Source organism: Aristolochia californica, unplaced genomic scaffold, assembly GCF_029961685.1.
Source record: "Aristolochia californica isolate CCGP_79_NKW_82.1479 unplaced genomic scaffold, dmAriCali1.0.hap1 SCAF_3, whole genome shotgun sequence".
NCBI classification, from domain to species: domain Eukaryota; kingdom Viridiplantae; phylum Streptophyta; class Magnoliopsida; order Piperales; family Aristolochiaceae; genus Aristolochia; species Aristolochia californica.
In genome coordinates, this window is record NW_027181992.1 from 12,060,685 (window position 1) to 12,073,254 (window position 12,570).

General features: G+C 40.2%; 1 protein-coding gene across 1 annotated transcript; it reads left to right on the forward strand.

Moving 5' to 3' along the window:
* The first annotated feature begins 5,041 nt into the window (after positions 1-5,041).
* Positions 5,042-5,353, forward strand: LOC137960631 (glutaredoxin-C1-like). The gene has a single exon (XM_068808295.1). It carries the CDS (start codon positions 5,042-5,044, stop codon positions 5,351-5,353), a length of 312 nt encoding a protein of 103 aa, XP_068664396.1.
* Positions 5,354-12,570: the final 7,217 nt, after the last annotated feature.

Sequence of the window (12,570 nt, forward strand, 5' to 3'; positions counted from 1 at the left end):
CTAGAAATTCACTGCTCCTAGGAGAGTATTTAAACTGGGTTGGATACAAAATCAGGGAGGGATGTACTAATAAATCGAAATTCGAGTAAGAAATGTAAGAACAGTGATCAGTTAGGAAGAGGAAAGGCAGTTATTGAATGAGGTGAAGGAATGAAACACAGAAGAAAGTCTAAAAACTTGCTCTGAATCAGGAGAATCAAAATGTGGGCAGAAGCAGCAATCGGAGAGAAAAGCCAAACTGCTGCAGAAGTGTACTCTCGCGATTGAAAATGGAGAGTTAGGAAGGAAGGAATGAGCTGAGTTAGCAGGAAACGAATGCTTTGTCGTGAGTAGCTTGGAAAGCTTGATGTGGTGAAGAAGAGAACCTCAGTCGACTTATTTATACAGTCCAATGGGGATGGTCGATACTATTTTTTCCATTATAAAATTGAGAAAAAGAATGTTCCATAGATGTCTAGATTTGGTGCCCATTGCCCAAAATATCCCTCATCATTTCTTGAAAGTGACACTCGCTAGTAAACGACAGTTCTTGGGGTTTTCTGAGTCAAATTTTCGGAATCAAGGTTATCTATATTAATATGGATGACCCTAATTCAGTTTAATGGTCAGATGCGGCTCACAACTCTTAAAGGGAAGTAAATCTAATACTCTTAATTAACTTAACATAAAGTCTTTAGAAGAAAGAGATTGATTCCCACCGGGAGAAAGGGCACCCCTCCCTTGTAATTAGTTCCACACTTCTCCATGGGCTAGTGAATCCCATTTCAAAAGTATCGGGGTTTTTTATTATTTATTTATTTTTAAACAAGTAAGAAGTTAGATTAATGAGTATAAAGATCTTGAGTTTATTAGTCGGGAAAGAAGCTTTCTAAGTTGGCTTAGTCATTTTTACGGACAAAGAGCTCTATTTCTTCAGCGATTGGAAGGAGGATTCATTAGTCAGTTTATAATTTGAGTCTGTCTCAATCACTCACACAGTTTGAGTTCGACTCTGTTTCAATCTCCTTGTATCATCTGTATCTCTGTCAACAAACGAGGACGTTGAATCATTACGGGTAGTCCCCTGATCCTCTTCCCAGACACGATATTTAATGTACTTTCCACTCTTCGTTTTCGTCATAGTCTACCATGGCTGAGTCATTTTTCAGATACCAAAACAAAACGTTTTTCATTGTACAGCCTACCCTAATATAAAGTTCTTGAGTAGTTAAATCTAAAGAGAGAATGAGCACCAGTTACATTGGTTGAGAAATGTGCTCTGCCGACTTTGCTGAAAGAGTCCGTGATTATCAGAGTGTTTTTTTTTTTATACGAAATGCTAATCTTCCGCAGGTTCTCAACGGATAAAGATTTGCTGGTTCTTCGAGCCTTCTATTTAAGGCAAATCAAGAATCAGAAAAATGGGAACTGACGGTGCGCTTGGCTGATTAACTTTTATGATTGTCTGCCATGGCCTAAGATGGGTTTTTATTTTTTAAAGTGTTAGGCACTAATCTGTTCGATGAAATGTATTTAAGATTAACAAGGACCTTCGTCTGCTCCTTTACTGTTAATCTTACGATGGAATATTGAGCAGCGTTTTCCTTGGTATTTTAGTAATACAAAGGTGACCTTTCCAAAGAAAAAAACGTTTTTATAGAGCAGCACAGATTGACCAAAGATATTGCATCTTTTGATCCTTAAATAAACCCTCTTTTCATCTTTCTAGCAAACCCAGAAAACAAAGCACCCCTCTCCCAAAAAAAAAAAAAAAACTTTCAATAAAATTTCAACTAATCAGTTAAGGTCTGTTTGGAATCCCATGGAAAAGAAAAAAAAAATGAGAATTTGATCATTATTATTCAAAAAAATAGTTACTGGAAAGGAAAATTTGATCGTTATCTCATTTTCACCAATTATTTTTAGGAATAATAATAGTCAAAATTCTCAATTTTTTTCTTTTCTTTTCTAGGGGTTCCAAACAGACCTTTAGTTCCGACTGATTGATCATTGTTGAAGTTTAATTACAACACCCTCAAGGGGGGGATAATAATAAGCCCTCATTCACTAATTCAAGTCCAAGAGACATGAAGCAAGCATCGTCTTACCAAAGTGAGAAATCGATTAGCCAACCCAAGTAGCCAGGGTCCCACACGAGAAAATAACGTGGGTGCCGACACATGGCACCGACTGTACGGGGCAAAATCCATGGTGATACAGACACATAGCCACTCTAGGAATCAAATTTAGTCAGGTGTGGTGGGAGAGAGCCTTGTAATCTAATCCGATTATCCCCAAGGATACGATGATACACTTAAAATGGGCAAGGAACCTTGGAACCTGCCGTCAATTCATGTGGTATTCACCTAAACTTGTGAAACATTTCTCCAAGAGCAAAAAAGATGGGAATTTTTCCCTGGGCTTGTGTGGCCCTCTCTTTGATGTATTCCTTGGTATCTTTTAAAGGGAGTCAGCTTTTCTTTGAGGGAGGGGAGGAATATGTAAGGCCAATTTGTACAGATGTGTACCTCACCACCCCAATCTGTGATGCCACCATTCGACCCTGCATTCCTCTTTATCCAAATCTAAAAAAGTTGGACATTCCTCCACCACTCTCCTTTTGCAACCTCTTTGATCACTTTTTCCATGTCTATGTTTGCTCATGCCTGTACCATTTATATGCATGTCCAACAATATCCATCATTCTTATTTATTTTGTGTTCTTTTCGATTTTTTCCCCTTATGTTTCTTATTGGAGCAATCGAAAAGTCATTTTTTTCCGATCTATTTTAACTCTATATTGGATAAGAACAATGGGGTGAAATTTTTTATATTCCACTTAAAAATTTTCATTTAAGTGATTTATTCTTTGTACCATTCCTATTTGTTTTTCTTTTCGGTTTGTGTTCTTGTCCATTTTTTTTTTCCTTTTGTTTCTTATTGGAGCAATCGAAAACTTATTTTTCAATCTACTTCAACTTTATATTGGATAAGAACAATGGGATTTTTTTTGTTTTAAAAAATTCCAATTCATTATAATTTGGTTTGCTTCATTTAATTCGAAAAACCAAATCTAAGAGTACATAAAAAAAAATGCATCCACGACATCTGTTTCCATTGCATGGATGCACTAAGCATGCATACACGTTCATGGCGTCTTAAAAACGACTCTTTTACTCCTGAGAGGTTACCTTCACAGTGGAAAGCCCATGTTCTTTTGGCTCCTACATTGCACTTGAACGATCGTTCCTACGTTATCGTCATCGATCGAGAAGGGGAGAAAATGAGGAAGAAATGCATCCATGTTCAAGATTCGATCCAGTGCGGAAGAGGGTCGAAAAGACTGCAGCCTTTGAGATTTTGTAGAGATAAACAGCTGTCGAAAGAGATGTCCTCTTGCTTGGAAAAGCAGAGGGAGTATGCACACTCCAGATCGTGAATGATCTGGAGATCTCATGAATGAATAAAAATCTTCTAGAGGTAACAAGCAGAGGGATGAGATATTCTCCATTGAGGCCTGTTTCTGTCTGCGTGATCATTGTTTTGATCAGCACCACGTTTCCGATCGTTTCGTATTCGTATTCGTATTATTCTCCAAATTTGTTCCTGCTTCAAAAGAGAAGAACGAATCATCTTCTTCCCGATGACACATAACCTAATTTCTGGTAAACGAACCTTTGTTTATTTTTCTCTGTACATGATCGTATGGTCCTTCAACATGTTGTAGGATGTATCTGAGTACTGCAGGAAAGAAAGAGAGAATCTTGGGGTTGAAAAAGTAACAATTTAGGGTTTTGGACTACAGCCAGAAAAATTCCTCTCGTCTGTAAGCAACTGAGGGGCCACAGTAGCATTATCCGACCCTACGGCAGTCCAAAGGTGACTTTAACTTGACCTTCTTGAGAAGGGAACAATCGAGGCGGATCAACTGGATTGCTCTCAGAATATCGATGGGTCAGGTACGGATAATCCGTACTCGGATAAGAATACAGATGATAAGCTGAACATCAGATACCCATCGTTTCTCATCAAATTAAAGTAGTGGCTGCTGCTGCTGCTGCTGCGGCTGCTTGCTTCCGTCTAACTTCGTCCTCTCAGCTCTTTCGGACTTTTCTCGGCCGTGTAGCTAAACCATCTCCCCTGCGAATCTTATTTCGCCAAAGTTGTCAGGAGTGGACAAACTCAATCGTCTTTCTCCATCTCGGCAGATGCTCCTCAGATGGATAAAAAGAAAGAAACATAAATGAATGCGGTCGAAACATAAAAGAGAGATACCGCATTGACGTGGTCCTGCATGAAACCCATGCACTCGAACAAAGCTTCCCTGCTTCACTTGTTTCTTCTCTTTTCTGAGGATTGTTAAAATTGGTTCATTACCTGGAGAGTTTAGTTACCTGAGTAACGAGCACGAGAATTTTCTAATCTATGCGGTAAGATTCTAACAGTTTCACGGAAAGCAATTCCGATTTGTGTTATATGGTTGTGAATTGGAATCAAAATCATAATCTTCCTTTCGGTGCAACAACAAATAACAGATGCCTAAAAGAGGATCGATAACAGAATGATTAAGATCAAGGCATGTGATTCACACCGTGGGAAACAATAAGAACCCTGTACTTCTATCTGATTCCGATCTGGGACCCTCCTTTCTTCCTTCCTAATCTATACAAGCCAATGTATAGTCCATTTGATGGATTGAAAAGACGAGCAGAGTACGGCCGATTTCTATCGTACCTTCAAACTGATGATTTTGATTTACCTGACTTTACTTTAGGTCCCCATCTCATCTGAAGAATCATGAAGAAGAGCCCGTTCTGACATATCTGAACACATGGCTCCCTGTTTTTGCTTATTTATTTTCAGTCTTCAACGGGTATAAATAAGGCCTCCTAGTCACAGCTCAGTTCATCGCAAACAAGAAAACCTCTCGAGAGTACTCGGGTCAGAGGGAGCAGGGCTTTCTTCTTTTCCCCCACCCATCGTCTTCCTCAAATTTCCAGCCAGTCGCATAAGCTTCTGGTACACACGCTAGTAGCAAGGAAAGCCATCTGGGATTGGGGCCATGGAGAAGGTAACGAGCTTGGCGACACAGAAAGCATTGGTGATCTTCAGTTACAGCTCCTGCTGCATGTGCCACAGCATCCAGCAGCTCTTCATCGGACTCGGGGCATATCCCGCTGTCTACGAGCTCGACGCGCTCCCGAACGGGAAAGAACTGGAGAAGGCTCTTGTCAAGCTTGTGGGAAGGAAGCCCCCGGTGCCGGCCGTCTTCATAGGAGGGAACTTCATCGGCTCTAATGAACGAGTCATGGCCCTTCATTTACAAGGCCGTCTCTTCCAGATACTCAGAGACGCAGGAGCCATATTTGTTTAGACACTTCTCAATCTTCAGACTCAGCTCTATGAATTGAATAAACTCAACTAAACTCTAGGCATGATGATCAATATATATAGCGAGTACTTGTAACCCTTTTTACCTGCATTTTTGTTTCTTTTCTCTTTTTTCTCTTCTTTTGTTCTCTCCGTCTTTTTTTGTATCACCTCTTGCAGTTAATGGAGTAAGTTGTGTTTTAGTACATAAATGGGTCATCATGTACTGCTAGCTTCTCTTGATTTGCATCGTGAGTGGCCGTCATTTTGTACTGGAAGCTCAAATGCAGTTCTACCGGCAGTGGTCAACATGAGATGAGCCCTTCTCTGTTTGTCTCAGCATTTACGGATTCTCAAATGAAGGATATATGAGGAGCAGGTGATGTCCTCCGTTGTTTGGCTTGGGCATAATTGCCAGTGCAGGGGGTCCATATTGTCTAGTCCTGTCACATGGCATTTTCTTTTTCCGATTCTCAGTGATCACCATGAATGGGGGACAAGAAGAAGATGTGAAAACGAAAATGTCTTGAATCTAAAAATTATAATAATACTGTAATGCACGCATGAGGTGTTACAGATTGTCCCGCCCAGTAGAAATTAGCACGATTCTGGCCCCTCGTGAAAAGCCCTACTGTAGAATTCATGGTCGTGAAAATGAATTAGCATCTTCTTTTTGCGTCAGGTTTTGTCGATCAATGCTCAATGTTAAACCAAAGGACTCATGTCTGTTAGAAATGTCTTTTTTAAGTTGACTCATTATTAGGTAATTTTCCCTTAGATATAGGAATAGTGAGACATTTGTAACTTGTAAGTTCTGACTTCCCTCTTTTGATGACTCTATCAATTGAGCTTTGGATAGACTAGACGCTTTTTAAAAATTTCCTGAATTTGATTGTCATGGCTGGAGGTATGTATCTTGGGGTTCTACTTTTCAGCTTTTTATGAATAAACCTGAAAAAGATGCAGTACTATCATATGTTACCGCTCTTAACCTTTAGTCATCTGCTGGTAAGCCGAGGGTTTGTTTCATGGTAGCAGTAGTAAAGGTAGAGGTCACTCCTTTTCTGAGGTCATTGTCGAAATGATAGAGGGGATAAAAAATGCATTCATTGTGGTTGGTCTGACCATATTTCTCATAAGTGTTGGAAAAAATATGATAAACCTACTAGGGCCAATTCCATAGTCACCGACAGAGATGCCCCCTCTCACATTGGTTCCGATGATGAGATTCAGTAGCTACTACAATGACTTGGCCAATTGACTACACCATCTACTACTTCTGCCATTGAGTCTAACCCCTCATAGAAAAATCTTTGGGCGCCCCCCCTGATGGAAAGAATTGAATAGCGGCTAGCTACGTGGCGAGGAAAACTTCTATAAACTGCTAGAAGACTCACTTTGCTCAACTCATGTGTTATGGGTCTCCCAAACTACTACCTATCTCTCATGCCTTGCCCAACCTCAATCTCCAACCACATTGAGATCATCAAAAAAAGGTTCCTTTGGGGAGGCTCTGATGACACATTCATATACCATCTAGTTAGCTGAAATGATATTTGCATGCCGCCCTCTCCTGGGGGGCCGATCAAGTGCCTCTAGAAGGTTAATACCTATCTAAACAATCTTTGGACACCCATGGTCACCTCTAAACTGTCAAAGTCCTAGGCAAGACTAGACATTTAAGGTGTGGAAAACCAAGTACTTAACTCAGACCACAAACTCTAACAAGTGTGGACAGAACCAATCTGACACCCGCCCCGTCCATTCTGGAGCCGCTTCTCATGGAATACGAACGCGGGCCATGGCGTGCCTAGCTCTGATACCATGTCAAAGTCCTAAGAAATAGTACTTTCCAGAGGTCACTCATCCTAGAATTACTCTTGCCCAAGCTCGCTTAACTTCGGAGTTCTGAGTCAGATACCTAGCCAATACAACCCGAAAAGACTAGCCGTTTAAGGTGTGGAAAGTCAAGTACCTAACTCAGACCACAAACTCTAACAAGAGTGGACGGAACCACTCTGACATAAGCTTTATTGGCAAGGTGAATGGTGGAGTAGGGGACAAAACCGCCATAGACTGTCAACAATATGGAAGTCCTTCATTCCCCTTCTCCCTCTGGGTTAATTGTGCACTTTTTCATTGGTAATGGCTGCAAAATTCTTTTTTGGAAGGACTAGTGGTGTGGAGAAAAGCCAATCATGGAAGCTTTCAACACTCTCTACCTTATCACTCTTTGTGAGGAGGCTCTAGTTGCTAAAGCATGGGGCTCAAATACTTGGAACCTTCATTAATAGCATGGTCTCAACGATGTTGAAACTACAAATTTGTCTTGACTTATGTCTAAATTTCACTCTATCAGAATTAGACTTCACTTACCTGATAAATTAATCTAGCTTCCTACTGAAAATGGTAGTTTCTAGGTTTCCTCAGCTTTCTCATTCATTGGAGGATGGTCATCTAACAATACTGAACATGATGCTGCTATTGCTTGGAAATTATCTGCTCCCAAAAAAATCAGAATTTTCATTTGGATAACGATTCTGAATAAGAACTTTCATAGACGGTAATCTCAGCCCATGTAGCCTTTTCCCCCTTTACAATATAGAATATGAAATTTGTTAGACACCTCCTCCTCCACTACTATTACTCCTAAAGGGTTTGGATGACTATCTTCCAGCGTAGAGGCATTCAGATTGGTCTCCACCATGATCTTATTGGGACCCTTCGACTCGCTTTGGGGACCTCTCTCCCAAAAATTGGTAAGCTCCTCCTCTCCACATGCCTCATTCATGTTCCTTGGTACCTCTGGCTTGAAAGGAACAACCATGATTTCAATTAAAAATTCTGTAGCGTGGATGACACTATTAATAACATCAATGACCTTGTCTCTTCTTGGCTCTACACCAGAAAATACTTCTCTACCCTCACTGATGTTCCCCTTCAGATCAATTGATGCATTCTTGTTCTGATGTCTTCCCCCCTAGACCATCGACCATGGTCGATTGGTCGCCCTCTCCTCTGGGGGTCATCAAGCTTAATTTTGACAGGAGCAATCTCGGTTGCCCCAACGTGGCTGGTTTTGGTGGCGCCTTTTGGGACTCAATTGACTCTACTCTCATCACCTACTCGGGGCCATATGGGAATAGCAAACTCGATCTCCAAGGTCTCATATTTTTCATAGAGCACCTTTTCTGGCCCCTTGCTCATTGAAGGTGACTCTAAAATGGTCATTAGCTGGTGCTCTATCTCAGCATCGCCCCCTTAAAGACATTGGTCAAATTTGTATTCTATTTTTTATGATCTCTATAATCTCATGTTCTTGCATCCATGTTCCCCGATCAACAAACTCTTATGCTAATAAGTTGGCCAAAAATGGGGCCTCCCTCCAACCTCTCATCATAAAAGGAAGCCGCCCTCCACCCCCTTCTCCCCCTCCTTTAGGGACATTTACCCATCTATTAGGTATGTCCCCCTCCTTATTTTAGTCTATTCATCCTTCTCCATATTGCCGAGTTACTTTAACTGATGAATCCACCTCTCCAATTCAAGGGGAAGTACTATACATAACACTCCTCAAATATTTTTGAATTCAGTTCTCTATGTTCCAAAATTTTCAATCAATCTCTTGTCTATGAGTAACGTAAGTCTTTAAATTGCTCAATAACTTATTCTCTTACTTCTTGTATTTTTTGTAGGACTTGCAAATGAAGAGAACAATTAGTTTCAAGCATGAGAAGGGAGGGCTCTACCTGCTAGATAATGTTTCTATTCCCAAAGCCATGGAACTTACCACTTTAGACTCCTCATACTTATGGCACCTTTTGGGGCTATATATCACCAAATAAGTTGTGTTATTTCTTTCCCTTGCTAACAAATATTTCTTTTGATTGTGAGTCCTGTCAACTGGGAAAACATCGTCGAGCAAGTTTCCTAGTTAGTTCTAGTTGTTCCATCAAAATTGTTTGAAGTTTATTCTAATGTATGGCATCCACGTCGGGTTTTCAATCCATTTGGTTTCAAGTATTTTGTTTTTTTCATAGATGATTTTAGTCAGGTAACTTGGGTGTATCTCCTACAGAAGAAATCCAAAGTATTTGATGTATTCCTGAATTTTTTTAATGAAACAAAGTATCGGTATGGTGTTTGTATTCATGTTTTTCGTACTAATAGAGGATTAGAGTATCTCAATAAAAAAATTGCATCATTTTGTTTTTCCAATGGTATTACTCATCAGACAACTTGCACATATTTTCCTCAACAAAATGGGGTAGCAGAATATAAAAAAAGACATCTCTTTGTGGTTACTCGAACTTTATTATTAGATATGAATGTTCCTATATCCTTTGGGGAGATGCTGTTTTGACCTATTTTTTCTTAATTAATTACATACCCTCATTTGTTTTTTATGGTCAAGTTCATTTAAAAGTTTTAAAATCTCGTTGTAAGTTGTTTGATGTTGTTCATAGTATATTTGGATGCACCTATTTTGTACATGTATCGGGTAATTCCTCGGAAAGTTGTGTCCTTGATCTGTCAAGTATGTGTTTCTAGGATATTCTTGTTAGCAAAAGAGTTATGATCCTATCCAACAAAAGATATAGGTGCCAACTGATGTAACCTTTCTTTAGCATACTCCATATTTTGCATCGTCTGTTGAGTTTTATGTATCATCTGATTTCTCTATCGATAGTCTAGTTCTTGTAGCAGTTTTGGATGCACTAGTCACAGGTCTTTCTCCACCTCTTGAAGTCTATAGCAGGTACCCAGTTCTTGTAGTAGTTTTGGATGCACTAGTCACGAGTCTTTCTCCACCTCTTGAAGTCTATAGCAGGTGCCCTCGTAGTGAGTTACCACGTACTGTACCTCTAGAAGCTCCAACTCCTGAGGTCTCTTCTCTAGATCAACTATCTTCCTCTTTATCTGCAAGTCTAGTTCCATCACATTTAGCCATAAGTCTTTGCAAAGGTAAAAATCTTGTATTTTGCATCTAATCTCCATGTGTCCTTTGATTTTATTTATTCTCATCCTTTAAATTTTTTCCATGTCCTTGTCTATTGTTATAGTCCCTAGCCATGGATCGAGTAACTTGGCGTGGGATTTTAGAATCCAACATTGTAATAGAGCTGCTGCTCTTGGTATGGATGGAATGGAGGCTCTTTTCTTTGGCTGTTCTCGGTAAGACTGATAAGGAGTCTCCTTTCTTGGCTGTTCTCTGTAAGGGTTGAGAACCCTTGCTACTCTCGGCTAGTAAGGGGGTTGAACCCTTGATGGTTCACTGCTGAGAGGGTAAGGACTCTCTTGGCTAAGTTTTGATATTCACGTATGAGGGATTAGGTGTCCCTAATCCTGCCCTTGCTGGATTAAAGGCTGAAGCACCTCCATAGAGGATGCTCTTGGGTTGGGGATTTGGGAAACCCCTAACCTTGCTCGGAATGAAGGGAAGAAGCCCCTTTAGTTGCTGTGGACGTAAGGGAGGCTACAACCTTTGAATGAACTCGAAAACAAGGATAATCCCTTCCTCTTGGATTCGGTACTATCAATGTCAAATAGAATTCAAAAGGAAAGAGAATAAACCCAAATCAAGAGAGAAACTATATCTGGAGCTCATCAAGGAGACCTCCAAAACCCTAGAGCTCATCAAGGAGAACTCCAAACCCTGTTTAACCTAATTCAATGCTTGTCTTTCTTCTATTTCTCTACCCTCTAAATAGGGTTTTATATCATTAGAGTTTTAGGGCTTAAATTGACAATTCTGCCCCTGTGACCTGGATCCTTACATATTTAATGAAAAAATATACTTAAAATAATATAAAATATGAAATTTAAAAGTAATTAACTCAATGAGTTATTGCCGCCTCCTTTGGGTGACTCGGTGAGCTATTGAGTCCTCTACATCTGCGCCCTCCCCCCCCTTATGGAGAACAAGCTTGTCCTCATGATCGTAAGTTGGGTAGACCTGTTCCCATGTAGTAGCCTCTTGTTCAGTGTCCTTCCATTGTACTAGAATCTTCCACTGGTCATTAATACAATGGGCACACAATACCGTAGCTAGAGTATGAATAACCCGTCCATTGTCCACCGGAGGCAGGGACGAGATTGACGAAGGAGGTGGACCTCGAAAGGGTTTAAGTAAGGAGACATGGAACACATCATGAAGTTTAGCCGTTGCGGGAAGTTGCAATTGATAGGCGACTGACATGATGCGTCGAATAATAGAGAAAAGCCTCATGTACTTTGGAGAAAGTTTAAGACGGTGTTGGCCCGCTATTGAGTGTTGGCGGTAAGGATGGATTCGTAACCAGATATAGTCACCTTCCTTGTATGCGATAACTCTGTGTCCCTTGTCGTAGAAGTCTTTCATAAGAACTTGTGCTTTGAGGAGGCGATCCAAAATATTCTGTAGCACATGGTTCTGTTCAATGAGTGTTTGATCAATAGAGTCCACTCGGGTGGAGATCGAAGTATACGAGAGAAGCCGAGAAGGATCTCTGCCGTATAGTACATTGAAGGGAGTAGATTTTAATGCGGTGTGGAAGGAAGTGTTGTAACAATATTCCGCCCATGGTAGCCATTGAACCTAGTTTTTAGAATGATCGCCCACTAGACAACGAAGATACATTTCCACAATGTGGTTAACTACTTCTGTTTGGCCGTCTGTTTGAGGATGATAGGAGGATGTGAATTTCAACTTGGTGTTGCATAGATGAAATAGTTGACGCCAAAAGTTGCTGGTAAAGACCGCATCATTGCCAACCATGATATTTTTAGACAGGGTATTCTTCATCATGGTTTCCTAACCGTGATATTTTTTTTGACAGGGCCCATCATGGTTTCCCAATCGTGATATTTTTTTGACAGGGCCCATCATGGTTTCCTAACCGTGATATTTTTTTGACAGGGCCCATCATGGTTTCCTAACCATGATATTTTTTTACGGGGTCAAATAAATGATGATATGAGAAAGGATACCAAAGCCACCTCTTCTTCAATAATAATGTCCCAAAAGAGACATAATAGTTGCAACTGAATATAACACGACCATCTTCCAACACATATAACACGAACCAAAATAATAAACTTATTGAATTTATGAAAAAGAGAAATACTTCATTGACCTCATAAACTTATTATAATCAGAGTACATAAACTTCTATTTATAATAGAGGAAGGTAGTAGAGTCCAATTACAATAAAACTACCTTCGTCCCAATTACACCCAAAC